Here is an 18421-nt window from a genome sequence, read left to right on the forward strand (position 1 = left end):
TGCATCCTTGCACAGTTTACAAAAATTAGCTGCTAAATACAATTATAATCATTGTGTTTAGAAGCTAAGTTTGGTATATAATATTTTAAGTAAAATTTGCAAGGTTTTTGTCCTGACTTTTGTATTGGCCCAGTTCCCGCAACACTTTGAGCCAAACCTTGCAGGCTTCCGAAGAGGAGTTTGCAGCCACTTTGCTACCTGGTAGTATTTGCTGCCATGCTGCGCTGTTTTAAGCCAAGGTTTGGCAGTGTGTTGTCTGAACTGAGATTTGTGGTTCAGCTCTCAACCTGGGAAGGAGAAAAATGGCTGCAAGCTCCTCTTCAAGATCCCACATGTTTGCTAAGATTTAATTTAGTGTATTGTACAAACCAGCTCATTGTCTTTTAGTTCTGAGTTCTGAAAGCAGAGACATCACTTTGCCGACAAAGGTCCGTATATCTAAAGCTATGGTTTTCCCAGTAGTGATGTATGGAAGTGAGACCTGGACCATAAAGAAGGCTGATCGCCAAAGAATTGATGCTTTTGAATTATGGTGCTAGAAGAGACTCTTGAGAGTCCCATGGACTGCAAGAAGATCAAACTTATCCATTCTGAAGGAAATCAGCCCTGAGTGCTCACTGGAAGGCCAGATCCTGAAGCTGAGACTCCAATACTTTGGCCACCCCATGAGAAGAGAAGACTCCCTGGAAAAGACCCTGACGTTGGGAAAGATTGAGGGCACAAGGAGAAGGGGACGACAAAGGATGAGATGGTTGGACAGTGTTCTTGAAGCTACCAACATGAGTTTGACCAAACTGCAGGAGGCAGTGGAAGACAGGAGTGCCTGGCATGCTCTGGTCCATGGGGTCATGAAGAGTTGGATACGACTAGACGACTAAACAACAACAAGAAGTCAGGAATTTGTTCTCTCAGTTTTACCCTGGCCAGAGCCACAATAGACCCATGGATCATTATCATATTATATTTACTGCCAATCCCCACAGTGCAAGAAGGACATTTGAATGGATGTAGATCTTCTGCAAGAGAAAGATTAAGCGAGCAAGAATAAAATGTGATAGCTTTCTAGTGCCTAGTCTGGCAATACAGTCCTGTTACCAGCAATTATAAATATTTGACATGGGCCACCTATGACTGCTGACTACCAGAAAGGTAAATATTTAAGAAATCTTTGGTATACATTAGTAGTGACTAAACTAAGCCTTCTGATGTATATTTTGCTGTAGGAGTCTTCGTTTGATCAGAACTGAGTATACACTAAATGCATTACTTCTGGTAAATGAACCACCATACCTGATAGAGGGTCACAGAAATTTGTGTCCCTGGCTTTTTAGACTTGTCTACCCATGTACTATCTATTAATTAATTTAATTAATTTTATAATGAATGATTTTAGAGTGTTGTTTATGCTGTACTTTTGGACTGTTTTATTGTTGTTAGCCACCCTGAGCCCGGCTTCGGCTGGGGAGGGCGGGATATAAAAATTATTATTATTATTATTATTATTATTATTATTATTATTATTATTATTATTATCTGAAAGCTAAGGGGCACATTGGTGCCAAATGTGAATTTTTCCCCAGTTCTCCTGTCACTGCCCATGAGTTCTGGCAAAGGAGCAATTGGGAGCTCCTGATGGTTGCTTTGTAGCCACTTAAATTACCTTCTACACACCTGTTGTCACATACGATGATGTCAGGTGTAACACAGGTCGGTGTGGTTTGTGAGGAATGTAAACTCCTTCTTTACATGACATTTCCCATTCTTGTTTACAGAAAGGTGAGTTCCATCACAGTTTCAACAAGGGTCAAAATACTGCTCTCGTTCATTTCCCTAAGGATACGATAGAAAATAATTGAATAGAAGAATCCCCTTTTCCTATTTGGTCACAGAGAAGTGGTCTCAGGTACATTTCCCACCTGCAAAACCCACCATTTTTTCATTTGGCATAAGTATCTATCAACATTATTGATTGTATACCAGTTTATCTGCCATGGAATTGTGAGTTTCACAGTCTGGTAAGGGTGATGAGATTATCTGAAAGAAATCACTACCTCCTCCACAGAACTACGATTCCCAGGGTTGCCTGGGAAGAGGAAGAAGAAGAAGAAGAGTTTGGATTTGATATCCCGCTTTATCACTATCCGAAGGAGTATCAAAGCGGCTAACATTCTCCTTTCCCTTCCTCCCCCACAACAAACACTCTGTGAGGTGAGTGGGGCTGTGAGACTTCAGAGAAGTGTGACTAGGCCAAGGTCACCCAGCAGCTGCATGTGGAGGAGCGGAGACGCGAACCCGATTCCCCAGATTACGAGTCTATCGCTCTTAACTACTACACCACACTAGCTTAAATAGGTTCTCTGACTGGCTTAAATATGGACTGACTTAAATAGGTTCTTGCCTCTTATCAACTTTCTTCCTCACCACTCTTTTGACATTGCTGGTTTGCATCTTTTTGCAGCTCTTGATCTCTGTTAGTGAGGCACAACCATAATTTGCACCTAGTCAAATGAGGTGAAAAAATAGTTATGTAATAGGCTCAAAACTGGAATGTACTGAAGAAACAGGAACCCAAAACAATGGGTTGGTTCAGGCTAAGGCGATATTCCTGCTGGCACTTAATTGTAAGCCTACATATATCTGTTGAACAATAAGTTCCATTGAGTTAATTAAACCCAGATGAGTGAGTGCAGGATTTCAGTTTAAGACTGCAACCACACTGAACTCCACGGGGCTTACTTTTGAGTAGGCACTAATTTATTTCTTCATTTAAATTGTACTAACCTGCCCTTTATCAGTTGATCTCAGGGCAGGATACATATTGCATGAAGCAACAATTGAGCACATAAATACTGTTTTGCGGTTATAATTAATCCGGGATAAAGCCCTAAATGTGCTGAACGGATAAAACAATACTGCACTGTAGTCAACAAGCCCCATTACCTGAGTAAACAACCAGGACTTAGCCTGGCATTGAAATGAACTCACCACAGGCACCAGGCGGGCACCCAAGGGGCGGGCATTTCAGAGCTGTGACACCACAGCAAAGAAGACTCTCTCTCTCTCATTGTCATGTAATGGCTGGGCAGGACAACAGAGGAAGACATGCTCCCTCAAATATCAAGTTCCCAAGTCATTTAGACTTTAGGACTTTATAAGTTATTACTAACAGCTTTTATATGCCTGTTGTCTTTGTCCATGGAGTTTTCTTGGCAGGGATACTGGAGTGGCTTGCCGGTTCCTGCTCCAGGTGCATCACGTTTGGTCAAAACTCTCCACTATGACCTGTCCATCTTGGGTGGCCCTGCACAGCAGAGCTCATAGCTTCTCTGAGTTATTCAAGCCCCTTCGCCACGGCAAGGCAGTGACCCATGAAGGGGCAGAAAGATTGAGGGCAGAGGACAAGATGGTTGGACAGTGTTCTCGAAGCTACCAGCGTGAGTTTGACCAAACTGCGGGAGGCAGTGGAAGACAGGAGTGCCTGGCGTGCTCTGGTCCATGGGGTCACAAAGAATTGGACACAACTAAATGACTAAACAACAACAACAACAACTAACAGCTTGGAGTTGGACTGGAAGTATACAGTATTGGGAGCCAGCATAGTTGCTTTAGAACTGGTGTTACACATTCCTCTTAGCAACCTAGCCACATTATTCTGCACTAGCTGCAGTTTCTGGGTCATCTTCAAGGGCAGATCTAAATACAGCACAGTACGGTATTCCAGTCAGGTTTCCAGAGTATGGACTACTGTGGCTAGGTTCACCCTGTCCAGGAATGGTCATAGCTTGAGGGCCAACCAAAGCCAAGGAAAGACACACTGTGCCACTGAGCCTCCCAGTGACAAGGTTGGATCTAACTGTACTCTCACGTTCCACACCCGTTTCTTTAGTGGGCGTGCAACCCAGCCATTAACAGATGGCCTACCTCATTTCTGGACTACCAATTCTTCTATGCTCTTGTGTTATGAGGATTCAGTATCTGTTTATTGGTCCTTGAATCCAGCTAATTACAGTTTCCAGGCAGCTGTCTACGACGTGCATTGCATCACATGGATAAGATTCCACCACAACTGAGTTCCATTTATTTGGTGGGAACTAAACTGTTATGACTAAGCTGTCCCACTGACTCCAACGAGATCTGGCAAAGCCTTCCAAACCCTGATCCACCATACAGATGAAGTGAGGGTGTTCCTCTGCCCAGCCCTGCCTGGCAGTGTCATCTCAAGGAAGCCCCCAGTGGGCCCACACAGATGGGGAAGGGAGGGGGTGCAGAAGCTACTGCCAGCACCATCTCCCAAATCAAATGACAATGGGTCTGTTCTGGGAGCTGGCACAGTAAATGGGCAATTTTTGCTCTGCACCTTCTGATCTGGCTGGTGTGAGTGACAGGGCTGTATAGCTCCATCAAGCTCACCCCTGTTGCCCAGAGGTTAGGACTGTAGCCAAAATCCAACTAAGTTACAGCACAATCCTATACAAGTTTTCTCCAAAGCGTCATTGAATGAAGTTTGCTCCCAGATAAATGAATCTTAGTTGCAACCCTAGTTCTGGATGGAACCCAATATGTTTTCCCTGAAAATAAATTTACCTTTCCCAGGAGCTGTGTCTCTGCTTCCAAACACGAGCTTCTTTTAAATTACTGGTTAGATCCAATTAAGTTCTACTCAGGGTAAATACACTGAAATTAGTGGAGCTAAGCAGTGTCCATTAATTTCATTGGGTCTCCTCTGAAAATGACTGAAACTGGATGCAACCCTAAATTTTCCATGAAGAAGAACTGGCTTGTGGGTTGGGTGTTAACTGGCATCTTTTAAGAGTTGGTTTCCTGTCTCCCTTCCTCCTATTCCAATCAACTCTATTTTGAACAAGTGTCAACTGATGAGGAAAAACGCAGGATCTATGCTGCTAAAGGTACAGGAGCCCTGTTCTCTTTTCCCCACCTAGCTAGCCTAATCTAGGACAATGTGGCCTTTGTCTGCTGTAGTCTAACTAGTAGTAGCTTTGCCAGGTCTCCTGCAAAAGTTGTCACTAGCTTTATTGCTACCTGATCAGCAACTGGGGATGCTGAGCGTGGTATGTGCTCTGCCACCTTTCATTTCATTTTTTCAGAAATGTCTATTGGCTTGGATCATGCATGTACTCAGTACTACCCTGATGTTCCTGGGTTTCTATGCATCATTATCAGCTTTCATGGACAAACTAGCACATTACTTATACACTCCTTGCCTTTCAATACTGCAGCTAGCCACACACCTCTGTTTTGAATACTCCGGCAAACCCTTCCCTAATGTGGGTTGATTGGTGGCATGGATGTAATATTGTTGTTTATGTATTCACACATGGAACGATTCAAAACAACCAAATTCCCTGAAACTGTAAGGTAAAGGGACCCCTGACCATTAGGTCCAGTCGTGACCGACTCTGGGGTTGCGGCGCTCATCTCGCTTTATTGGCTGAGGGAGCCAGCATACAGCTTCCGGGTCATGTGGCCAGCATGACTAAGCCGCTTCTGGCGAACCAGAGCAGCGCACGGAAACGCCGTTTACCTTCCCACCTTCTATTTATCTACTTGCACTTGACCAGACCGAACACTGTACTGTACCGAAAAATTGGATGGCCATAAGCAGCGCTTACTTCGTTTATTTAAATCTGAAATTGCAAATCCAACTGCTCAGTCTCCAAAACAATTAAAATACACTGAATTTTGGTATCATATATTTGACAGTATCAAATGAACTAATGTAAAACACACACAGCGAGTGCTATGGCAGTAAAGATCAATTCATTCTTGTTTAATGGACCCAGGACGGCTTTACTTTTTAAACAGGTAAACTTGCAACTTCTGGTTCAAGGTACTGCCATCCATCCATCCAGTCATGACATTTTCCATTGTATTAGAAACTAGCATAGGTAGCCTAAATATATTAATTGTGTGGTAGTGACCAACCAGAGAAGAAGAAGACTAGGAAAGGCCATGAGATTTAATGACCCGAGCCCTCTTCAGAGAATACCATATAATTTCAAGACCTCTAATTGCCATCAGGTTGCAAAGCATGAAGAACAATTGCTAAATTAACCACACCAGCCAATGCGGTTGCTTAACCACAAAATCCTGAATGGCATCTGGGAACAAACCAATGTGGGCTGCTGGTCAAACACCGAAGGGAAAATAATGTAGATAATATTTGCTACAGCTAAGCTACGTTTTTTGGGGGGGGGGTACATAGCTCAGTGGCCGAATGCATATTTGCCATCTAGAGGATCCCATCCAGTTCTTAGGATTGCGACTCAAAACATTTTCGGGAAGGCCAGGAAATATGCGTTCTTAACAACCTGGAGAGCTGGGTCTAATCAGATCGCCCTGGGCTAAATAGATTAATGACTCAGTACAAAGCAGGTTCATATATATATATATATATATATATATATATATATATATATATATCAGCTGAAACGTCAGCATAATATTTAAGTGTCGCTCCAAGGAGGAGACTTAATTACAATTGCTGCAAGAATATGATTATCACCATTTTTGAAACTTCCAATGGATTTATTTTAGGGTCTGACTTTTATTTTCCTGGTGCTTCCTCAACCTACAAAGCAAATATTCTTACTTTCTAGTACTTATCAAGTCTTAACCCAGCTTCTTAGGTTCTGGGGGATACATTAGAAAAGGAACTAGAACAAACCTTTCTCCATGTCTTTCATGAAGATCCAGAAATCAAATTGCAGAAGTCAAGCTGGGTCTTCTCTGTACTTCTTTCCCCATCAGATAGATATCCGTAGTGCAGTATGTCTGCCATCAATATTCAGCTCTTCTTGGCATGGTTTAAAAGCTGAAACTATTGAATTAAACAGACTCACAAACAGGAAGTATTAAGAGACATGGGAGAGAAAGAACGGGGTGGAGCAACACCCTAAGACAATGCAAAAGTAGGTCATCGTAAGAATGGCAATTAGGAGATGAATCAATGGGTTTGGCTTCTGCTACTGTGGAAAATATGATTAAGGAAACAGATCTGTGTTTCGATAAAGTGGCACTGGAGTCTGTTGTTGCTTCTTAAGAGAATATTTAAGAAGCAGTACGTAGACATTCATTTCAGGTTAATCCAGCTTTTTCAGCATCATGCATTAAGTTTCTACCAGCTCTTTCAAATTTTATTTGCAATTAATGTCATGTCATGCCACTCTGAGAGCCTTTATGAGTTTTTGAATGATAGAATATGCTTTAGCCGTTCATTTCTAACCTGAAGGCTCAGGTGGATTAGAGGAGAGGGGAACCTGTGATATTGAACCCCCAGCTTGGTTTTTCTTCCCCAGCCAGCATAGGCAGTGGCCAAACCTGGATTGCTAGAGCAATTTCGCCATAAAGAATAGATGAATCACTGTCCCTAAATAGCTCACGTCAGGTCAACTTGAACAGAGAGAATGGTGGAGTTGTGATGTTGGAGGAATGGAATGAAGCCATAGATAAGTGAGGCATTCTGATCTGACATTGATAGAGCAGAGAGAGAAAGCGCTCTGTGTACAACTTTGAGCGAACTTAGTGGAAAAAGCTATCAAGCCTCTGGTGCTTTTATTGGAAAAAAGAATGGAAGAAATGTAAAGGACCAATTTTTCAAATAAGGATGGGAAAACACAACAGGAAATGGGAACGGAAGATACAGAACTGGGTGTGAATTAATGAATACATAACAAGAAAAGAACTATGGAATAATTTCTCAATATATGATTACAGTGGACAAAGGCAGAAAGACTTATTTTGACTGCCTTTCTCCATATGAATTGACCTTGACCCAGTGATCATCATAGGAGGCCCTTTGTGTGCTCCCTCCATGAGAGGTCTGGAGTGTGGCAACACAAGAACAAGCCTTTTCTGTGGTGGGTGGATCCCCAGTTGTGGAATCCTCTCCCCAGGGACGCTTGCCATGTGCCTTTGTTACATATCTTTAGGTGCCGGGCAACAATCTTTTCTCACAGGCCTTTGGTTAATTAAACAATCTATGGTCTTTTTAACTGTTTCTGTGGGGGTTATTGTTTGTTACTACGTTATGTGTTTTGCGTTTTTATATTGTAAACTGCCCCGTGGTCCTCGTATGAAGGGCAGTATAGAACTTTAATAAATATAAGTAAGTAAGTAAGTAAGTAAGTAAGTAAGTAAGTAAGTAAATAAATAAAGTGATTGTCGGTATGCTTGATTAGAGAAAAAACATTGCTGACTTTGATTAGTAACATTACAGTGGTACCTCGGGTTACATACGCTTCAGGTTACATATGCTTCAGGTTACAGACTCCGCTAACCCAGAAATAGTACCTCAGGTTAAGAACTTTGCTTCAGGATGAGAACAGAAATTGTGCTCTGGTGGCAGCAGGAGGCCCCATTAGCTAACGTGGTGCTTCAGGTTAAGAACCGTTTCAGGTTAAGAACGGACCCCCAGAAAGAATTAAGTACTTAACCCGAGGTACCACTGTACTTAAGAGAACCCCTTTTTGGACTTTTTTTGTGAAAAGGAAAATGAATTAATTTGAAACATTTGGGTCTGAAGACTGGGAAAATCTTGCTTAATCAAAAGTAGAACAGTTGGTCCAGCTTTCTGTCGTGATCCTGAGGAGCCCAGTGTGCCAGTGTGTAATGTCACACACATGTGACGCCCTCCCCAATGTTAGATGCAACATGGCGCCTCTGTTGGCTATTAATCACGGTGCATATGTATGTGTAGTGTTTTGCAATCTATACATCTTAAAGCCTCTCAACACGATGTCCCACTCAAATGTGACCAAAGCTGTGTACACACTAACTTGTTTGTAGCACAAACATGTATTTTTCTCCACGCAAAAGCATTCATGCTTGTTCTCAATGTCAATCTAGGTTGATTCTAGATCCTGGCATCCATGAGTGGGTGTGGTTACTTGATATGCATTTGAGATGCCTCTCTTTGATTAGGTTATCACTACCTTTTCCTCCCTGCGGGTGCCCCAGGTAGATGAAGAAGGAAGTGATCTTTACTGTGATCTTGCTCCACACCTACATCTGTTTTCAAGCGGACTCACCACAGGCATGGGCAAAACCAACATTTATGTTGGGGGGGGCAGGACACCCCCCTGTCATCATCCTCTGTTTGGAAGATTCGGAATGAAATGTCTCAAAAACAGTTATTTTAAATTACTTTCTTTTGATCTCAGAAAAATCTGTCAAAATCTTTCTACAATTTCTGCTTTTAGTTAAGTATTTTTATTTATTTACTTGATTTAGGAGGGGGCAGCTCCTCCCCCCCCGGCTACGCCCATGATGGCAGGGTAATGCTGACTCAATCTGCAATGGGCTTTTTCTTCTGGAAATAAAACCAGTTGCTTAAGAAGCACTTTTCAGAGCCAGAAATATGCAATAGATCTAGATGGTGTGAGTACAGTGGTACCTCGGGTTACATATGCTTCAGGTTACAGACTCCGCTAACCCAGAAATATTGCTTCTGGTTAAGAACTTTGCTTCAGGATGAGAACAGAAATTGTGCTCCGGCAGCGCAGCAGCAGCAGGAGGCCCCATTAGCTAAAGTGGTGCTTCAGGTTAAGAACAGTTTCAGGTTAAGAACGGACCTCTGGAACGAATTAAGTACTTAACCCGAGGTACCACTGTACTACATAAAAAACACACCCAAGTACTCTGTTTCCATTGGTTCTAGAATAAAATGCATGTACAGAGCCTTGGATTCCCATCTGGAAGTTTAGTTAAATATAGTTTAACTTTCTGCATTGTAAGAAAGGCTGGATCTAGACACATCAAAAAACGTGTTTCAGCAAAACGCTCGTAAGCTTCGTAAAGGAAAATCATGTTGGCAAAAGACGGGACTCCACAGCGCCATCTGGTGTCACAGTGTTATAATGCATATAAAACACTTTCTTTACTAATGTAGCTGAAAGCCGCGATCAGAACCATGCAAATGTGATCCCCTATGGTCCACAATAGCTCCAGTTGGTTTCTCTGGAACAAAATTTATCTTTATTATTATATATGGCGCCTTCAGAGCCCATGATGGAAAAAAGTTTATAAATAGTTTTCTTCCGGATTTCAGGTGCTAGGATCTCAGCAGTTCTCGATACCTTATGCATGCTATCATAGGCTTTCCCATAAAATAATGAGCATGATAAGCTGATGTTTTCCTTCTCTGTGTACATGGGGGAAGCTTAACGGGCAACCTTTCTAAGACTGCAAGGTTGAATTGGGATGAGTGCTGCAGGAAAGGCACTCTGCACATGTACAGAGCTAATCTTTGTCATCCTATATACGCCAAACCTCAACTCAGGTTTTGGAAACCCAAAGCTCAAGTCACTTCTGTCAGCTATTATGCCTGCTTCACATTCATATGAGTATTATACACATATGCAAGAGTTACGACCTCTAGTGGTTTTTAACTGTACAAATGTAACTTCAGCTCAAAGGTAAACGTGATTGAACGGCAACAATGGTCCAGGCAACCTGCGGGGGGCTAGCCATACGTTGCTGGCTTTACAGTGGTACCTCGGGTTAAGTACTTAATTCGTTCTGGAGTTCCGTTCTTAACCTGGAACTGTTCTTAACCTGAAGCACCACATTAGCTAATGGGGCCTCCTCCTGCCGCTGCGCCGTCATAGCACGATTTCTGTTCTCATCCTGAAGCAAAGTTCTTAACCTGAAACACTATTTCTGGGTTAGCAGAGTCTGTAACCTGAAGCGTATGTAACCCGAGGTACCACTGTTTTTCAAAACACGTAGCAGAAGTCTCCTTTTTATTAACGTTACACATCCCCAGGGAGATGAGCTTAAAACACTTTGAGGTTGCTGTCTCTCTCTCTCTCCCGGCCTCCAATAAAGCAGCAGCGTATAAATTTTGTGAAAGTAGGTTTGGATTGGATAGTCAATAGGGCACAAGACTTAATTTCAGGGTCGTGGGTTCGAGACCAACGCTGGGAAAAAAATTGCAGGGGTTCAGGGTTTCGCAAACTTGGGTCTCCTGTTGGACTACAACTCCCATTATCCCTAGCGACCGGGACTAGTGATCAGGGATCACGGGATTTGTAGTCCCCCCAAAGTTTGGGAAACCCTGAACTAGATGACTTTCGCGATCCCTTCTAACTCCATATAATTCCAGAGAGGCAAAAAAGCAAAAATTAGGTTCAGATGAAGCCTCTCTCTGCTGCCTGCCCAACAATACCGTTCTTTTCTCTTTCTGCCCCAGCCATCCCCGCCCCCTGTTCTCGTGGCTTTTAGCAAGCGGCATTTAAAAAACGAGCAGCATTAGCCCAAGCGGCCAATACGGAAGTGCTGCATAGAAATATACCGTACATTTTTAATATAAGTTATCCAGCGCAAGGACAAACATTTGGAACGAATCATTGGACGCATTGAAATCAATGGACTAATCAAAAGATGCATTAAACCCACGCGGGGCAGATTCCCTCGCAGATCTGGGGATCTGCGGGAGGATCTTCCCGTAGGGCAGGCTCCTCTCCCGCCCGCGGAGGGGTTGGGTTTTCCCTTCCCGTGGGGCGGAGATGGTGAGGCTGACGCGCTCTCCGTGCGCCCGGCTCCTCCTCCGGCCGCCGCTCGTTACGCTGCCGGGAAGCGTGTTTGCCGTCTCTCCCCACGCCGGCTGTTTCCGAGGCGGGATGGAGAAAAGCCGGGGGACCTTCGGTGGGCCCAGCGCGGACCCGGTGCGCAACTTCGAGCGCTGGAAGAAGAACTACGCCAAGCGCAAGGACCGGCTGCGCCAGCAGCGCCAAAAGCAGAAGCGCCCCGCTTGGGAGGTGGAGAAGGAAGGCATCGCCAGGCTGCAGCAGAGTTACTCGCAGGTAAGGGCAGAAACCCCCCCCAGTAGAGCTGGGAGAGACCCCTGGAGAGGCGCTGCCAGTCAGTGCAAGCAGTACGGGGCTAGATGGACGAATGGTCTGAGCCGCGAGAGAAGGCAGCTGGGCGCGCAGGGTGCTTTGAAAGCGCACCCCTTCCTTCAAAGGATTCTGGCACCCCTCGCGGTGTTGAGGAACTACAGCACCCAGGATCCTTTGGGGGGAGGAGGGGGCTTGCTCCAAATGTGTTTTGGAGTGGTTCTCAAACTGCCCCCCCCCCGGGCCACACTTTAAGAATAAAAATTTGCTCGCTGATTATTTTTTTTATTGATAAAAAATGCATTGGGGAACGAAAAACAACAACTTGATTTGGAAAAAAGACATCTATCCATATTCTGCAAATAAAATTATTTTTATACTAATATAACACACTGAAATGTTTTAAGTGTTCCAGAAGACAAAGCGGGTGGCGCTGTGGGTTAAAGCACAGAGCCTAGGACTTGCCGATCAGAAGGTTGACGGTTCAAATCCCCGTGACGGGGTGAGCTCCCGTTGCTCGGTCCCTGCTCCTGCCAACCTAGCAGTTCGAAAGCACATCAAAGTGCAAGTAGATAAATAGGTAAGGAAGGTAAACGGCGTTTCCGTGCGCTGCTCTGGTTCGCCAGAAGTGGCTTAGTCATGCTGGCCACATGACCCGGAAGCTGTACGCCGGCTCCCTCGGCCAATAAAGCGAGATGAGCGCCGCAACCCCAGAGTCAGCCATGACTGGACCCAATGGTCAGGGGTCCCTTTACCTTTTATAACACACTGAAATGTTTTAAGTGTTCTACAAGACAAGGGGGGGGGGGGACCAGTAGCTAATAAATGCTCCTCCACCAACAGCAATAGAAATGTAAAAAGCCACATTTTAGCAGTTACTGGAAGACATATGCTGATGTTGGGGGCCAGGCAGACTTCCCTGGGCAGGGCATCTAGTGCTAGTACCAACCTGGCTTGCCTCCATTGGAAGATGGACTCAAAACAGGATGTCTGATGACATGAAGTGTAGAGGGTTGGAAAAGGTGTTCCTTGGGGTTCCCTGGCCTTGTTTCAGATGAGGGTGCAGAAGGATGGAGTGTAGTTCCTATTAAGGAAGTAGAAATACAGATTGGATCACATACATTAGTTTTTGGGGGTACTGATTGGTACCAGTGTTTGAAACTCCCCTTATTCTAGTGTTTTGCAGCAGGGAATTTCATTAGCGCGAGCAGTTTCTGAGCTTTGGGTGCAGTACTGGGCTTAAGATTTCGGATTAAAACTGCAAAGTGGAAGGAAAGGAGAACCTTTTTCTGCCTCCCCACTCCCAGCTGCTCTCTGAAGACTGGAGAATTGACCCTCTTAAGAATATTAAGAGGGTGGGCAGGAGAAAAACTAGACCATGTGAAAAATGAATATATTTTAGCTGTAGTTCATTCATTTTCTGCTTTGTATTCCTGTTATTAAAAAGTGCGCCTAGACATTCCGTTGTTGCGTCCTAGCCTAGGCTTAAGGTGCCAATTAGCTCCTAGCTTTCATATCTCAGTTTCTAACACTGCTTGGCACTGCTGAGGAAACCCAGTCAGACGGGCAGGGTATAAATAAAAAAAATACTATTATTAGGTGCCTGGAACCCCTGGATTCTTGCGTCACTCGGAGATTGGAGGTGGGTGCAATAATATAAAAATGTGATAGAGCACTTGGTGTTCCTTGGGCTTGCATGCCTTTGTGTTGTGAACCAAGAAGGTCTATGTACACACGCAAATACTTTGAACAATACAATTGTGCAATTTCTTTGTGAAAGGTGTTAGTGTTTAATAGTAGTGGCCAGTCTTCTGTAACACGTGAGCGAAATCTAAAGCACAGGGTTGTAGCTAATATATTTTTCCCCTCTTGTTTGCCACATTTGCTGATGGGATGTGGGGTGGAATTCCCACCCCCCAAAACGTATGTTTCAATCAATAAATCATTTTATTTGTATGTCACCTTTCCGTAGTTAAAGGCATGCTTGAGGCAACTTACTACATGGGGAAAAACATAATTCAAAACATAACGAAAGTAGTCGTAAACAATAATAACACAGCAATAAACTATACCACCAAGCTGAACAACATAAATCGTACTATAGATACAAACAATTCATATCTTTTAACAGCAACAGCCCCCACCAACAAGACCCTGTAAGCAACATCCCAGCCTAAGAGTCTGTTCGGCAGCCTCAGCTACTACTACTACTACTAATATGATCCATGGGTCCTCCTGCACTTTCTTCTCTTTCAACTACAGATCTCTCCTACCTGTAGCATGTGAAGTGGATGAAGTTTGACTTTTCCTCTAGGAAGGAGATTTTGCTGCTGGGTCATGTGCACCTGCTTCTCCCTTTTCCTGTCCTGTGTGCATGATAGAAAGCCTGTTTGCTGGCTCCCCATGCTTGCTGGCTCCCTTTTACAGCGATTTTATTTACTGTATTTTCTGGCGTATAAGACTACTTTTTAACTCAGGAAAATCTTCTCAAAAGTCGGGGGTCACCTTATACGCCGGCTACAGCAGCAGCTCCTGCAGCAACTCCCCACCAAAGGATAAAACGACAGCAAATTAAATCAGAGGGCACCAAGCTCTCTAGATGAAGCAGAAATACACTTGAAAATTAGCCCCAGAAGCCACTGGGAAGTGGAGCGGATTTCCGAGCTGGACTGGAGACTGGTTTTTTTAATTTTTATTTGGTGTGCGTTGGAAGAGGGGTAGTCTTATACGGCGAGTATATCCCAAACTCTATATTTTAACTGGAAAAGTTGGGGGGTCGTCTTATACGCCCAGTCGTCTTATACACCGTAAAATACAGTACATTTACCATATTACTGTTTTGCTCAATGACAAGAGTTATCTGGGCAGCTTCCAGTAACGTTGAAAGCATTAAAATGCAATTCTTCACCATAAAACAAATAAAAATGCAGCATATAGCTGCAGCAGAGAATGAAATTGTTCAGTAACAAAACTCTCAAAACGCCACAACAAACTCAATCTTAAATTTAGCTCAATCTTAAAATGAAAAATCTGGGTTTTTAATAAAGTTATTAGCTTGCTGCTTCGGAGAGCTGCCCGAAGCCCGGGGTGTGCTCTGCTGCGTGCCCCAGGCTTCGGGATGCAGGCAGCTCTCCGCAAGCCATGGGAGCCCAGCAGGAACTCCTGCGGGCTCCCCAGGCTTGCGGATAGCTTCCTGAAGCCTGCAGAGCGAGAGGGGTTGGTGCGGACCAACCCCTCTCGCTCTCCAGGCTTCAGCGAAAGCCTGCATTCACCCCATAGGACGCACACACATTTCCCCTTCATTTTTGGAGGGGAAAAAGTGCGTCCTGTAGGGCGAAAAATACGCTAATTAAAACCAACTTATCTGTATTTCAGTACATCCCTCATCTTGGTATCAGGGAGCTTTTTACCTTTGCAGGGCTATTCTAGACACAACCAGATCTTCACTGCTGAACCTTGACTCATCAGATATTTATTTAGGTACTCCCATTCTTTCTTAACTGTCTTATTTGACTTCTCTCTTATTATATCTGTCAGCTTTGCGAGTTCCAAGTACTCGCTCAGCTTACACAACCATTCCTCTTTGGTGGGTATGTGTTCCTCCTTCCAATATTTAGCCACCAATACTCTTGCTGCTGACGCAGCATAGAAAAATAGTCTTATTTTATCTTTAGGGAAATTGTTTGTCAAAATTCCCAAAAGAAATGCTTCGGGGTTTTTTTGGTAAAATGTGGTTCTTAATAATTTTTTTTCAATTCCTCATAGGTCATGTCCCAGAATTTCTTTATCTCTTGGCATGCCATGCCCACCACATATGGTAGAAGGTTCCTGCTTGGTTTTTGCATCCCAAACACTTATTATTATGGGTTTTATTGATTTTTGCCAACTTTACAGGGGTCAAATACCACCTGTACAGTGGTACCTCGGCTTACATACGCTTCAGGTTACATACGCTTCAGGTTACACACTCCGCTAATCCAGAAATAGTGCTTCAGGTTAAGAACTTTGCTTCAGGATAAGAACAAAAATCGTTCTCCGGCGACATGGCAGCAGCAGGAGGCCCCATTAGCTAAAGTGGTGCTTCAGGTTAAGAACAGTTTCAGGTTAAGAATGGACCTCCGGAACAAATTAAGTACTTAACCTGAGGTACCACTGTATTGCATTTTCATAAAATTCTCTCTTATTAAATAACAAGCTGTAAATTTTAAGTTTTAAGATCTAGTTTCCACCACTCTTCATGTACAGAGTTATTGAAGCCAGTATGTTCTCAGCCAATGTGATTCTGAAACATCCCTTCCCTGAACCCAACACCTCTTTTTTTTGAGACAGACTTTTTTTTTAAAAAAAGCTCCCACTGAAATTAAAAGCTATGTGACTAATTTCCATTTTGATGATTGCTCTGCATGGCAATAATACCATTTTGAAACTGTGGCATCATGAGCAGTGCTGAGAGAAACCTGTGGAGTGCAAAAACAGCAGCCGCTTTATATATATATATATATATCCCAAGAGTAGAAATGATTAGGTAAATTTGTAATGAAGATATAGATGTGCGCATCAAGAGTTCTAAGCGAGGCAGATCTGTAATCAGCTTTTTAAAAATCTCTGCAGATAGACTCCTAATGCAAATTAGACACCTCATTTTGGGGGAGGGAAGTAGCAGGTTGAAAAATGTGACGATGGCATCGCTTCCTCTTCGTATTAAAAAATCACACATAAGACGTGCACCCTCTCATCTCATTACTTTCAGGGAAGCTGTGAATATTAGAGTTGGATGCTGTTACTGTAGGTATATTTAGATGATGGCTTTGATTGAAGTGAGATGTCTGGGGTATATGTACAAACCAGGAACAGGTGGCCTCTGGGAACAAGGCAAGTGTTATACAGTATTCCTTTTGATTGCCATATTTACCCCCCAAGATGTTGGCCTTACATTTCCAAGGGTTGCTACGCAGCCATTAAGTAAAAGGTAAAGGGACCCCTGACCGTTAGGTCCAGTCGTGGCCGACTCTGGTGCTCATCTCGCTTTACTGGCCAAGGGAGCCGGCGTACAGCTTCCGGGTCATGTGGTCAGCATGACTAAGCCGCTTCTGGTGAACCAGAGCAGCACATGGAAATGCTGTTTACCTTCCTGCCGGAGCGGTACCTATTTATCTACTTGCACTTCGTGCTTTCGAACTGCTAGGTTGGCAGGAGCTGGGGATTCGAACCGCCAACCTTCTGATTGGCGAGCCCTAGGCTCTGTGGTTTAACCCACAGCACCATCCATGTCCCGTAGCCATTAAGTAGGGAACTGCAATTTTGGCCTGGCCTGAGAATCAGGAAGTCGAAAACCACTGACAGACTGCAGTCTAAGATTGCTAGTGATCCCTAGTTTATTAAGGAGCAACAAACCAGGTGTTGGGTTTGACTGACATGGAAAGCCACACTTAATTGTGACTTCTTGGTTTGTGCCTTCCCCTTGTTTCAGGGGAGGGGTGATTGTGCAGCGTGCCACTAGCAGGCTGCTTGTTCCTAAATAAACTGTGACAAACCAGCAACTCTTTTTTTCAACTCTGATGTGAGAATCTCTCTCACGGCAGCTAATTCTGTGTAATTAAGAAATTTGAGAGGGGACTGAGTTGACAGATCCTCTTGTTCGATAATCTAAATGAGATCCTTTCAGATTTCACTTTTCTTTGCTTATTTTCAGATAAATGCAAATGAGGTTGTAAGATTTTCGGATTTTCCATTATCTAAGAAAACACTGAAAGGTAAGCACAATATTTTAGCAAGAATCTCTGTCGCAGTTATTAGCCTACAAACGTATGCCAGGCATTTTCTGCTCCCAAAAATATTTTACAAACGTTCCCTTCTTAGTTGCATAGGGGTGATTTTTTTTTTTACTTGCCTATAAGTAACCTGGCAGCAGTTATGTACAAGCCTGCATGATTAGCCGGTTGAAGAAAGCATATTATCTAACGAATCACCACATGCCCAGCAATACCTTAACTGTTGCTTTCCAATTATGTATTGCTTTTCCAACAGTTTTCCTAATGTGTGATACCCTTAATTGGTGTCCTAGGGTACGTGTCAACTTCATATAATTATATATTCTGCACTAATATTCTTAACTCGTTAATAACTTTGAGTGACATCGCTGCCTCAAAGTGTTGAGGATCAACTGCATGTGGAGAGATACAGTTGGACAACGGGAGAGATCCAGTTTCCCACCTCCCCCCACGGTGTAGGGCCTTGCAAGAATCCCATGCGGAGTTTGCTATGTGTGACAAATGCACACTTCTAAGGTGCACATATGGGGTGAATTGGGCCCTTGCACATTGATTACACATGGTGAACCATGTGCAAGATCTAGTGAATGTTCTTTGCCTTCGACTATAGCCGTATTTGATACACAGGCTTGCAAAGCGATTCACATAAATATTTACCAGTATGAATGCCCTTCAGTTTTTTTTAACATTCTGAAACCCTGAAACTGCAGCCACCCACCTCTCAGGTCTTTTTTCAGTTTATAAAATCTCTTAGTTGTTAAGAAATCATTCTCTACTCATCTCAGGTAATTGGAG

The 18421-nt window shown here is 43.6% G+C and overlaps 2 protein-coding genes across 2 annotated transcripts in view; one reads left to right on the forward strand and one right to left on the reverse strand.

Annotated features, from left to right (window-relative positions):
* EXPH5 (exophilin 5) overlaps nt 1-6996 on the reverse strand; it is a 54478-nt gene extending 47482 nt beyond the window's left edge. Inside the window, exon 1 of the mRNA XM_053385779.1 lies at nt 6686-6996. The gene's annotated coding sequence lies outside the window, so the exon portion shown is untranslated. The remainder of the gene's footprint in view (nt 1-6685) is intronic.
* Nucleotides 6997-11510: 4514 nt separating this feature from the next.
* Nucleotides 11511-18421, forward strand: part of DDX10 (DEAD-box helicase 10) — a 167335-nt gene continuing 160424 nt past the window's right edge. Inside the window, exons 1-2 of the mRNA XM_053385784.1 lie at nt 11511-11822; nt 17548-17608. Of these exons, the coding sequence (XP_053241759.1) occupies nt 11526-11822; nt 17548-17608 (358 nt within the window). The 5' untranslated portion in view covers nt 11511-11525. The remainder of the gene's footprint in view (nt 11823-17547; nt 17609-18421) is intronic.

This window comes from Podarcis raffonei, chromosome 4, assembly GCF_027172205.1.
Source record: "Podarcis raffonei isolate rPodRaf1 chromosome 4, rPodRaf1.pri, whole genome shotgun sequence".
Lineage (NCBI taxonomy): Eukaryota > Metazoa > Chordata > Lepidosauria > Squamata > Lacertidae > Podarcis > Podarcis raffonei.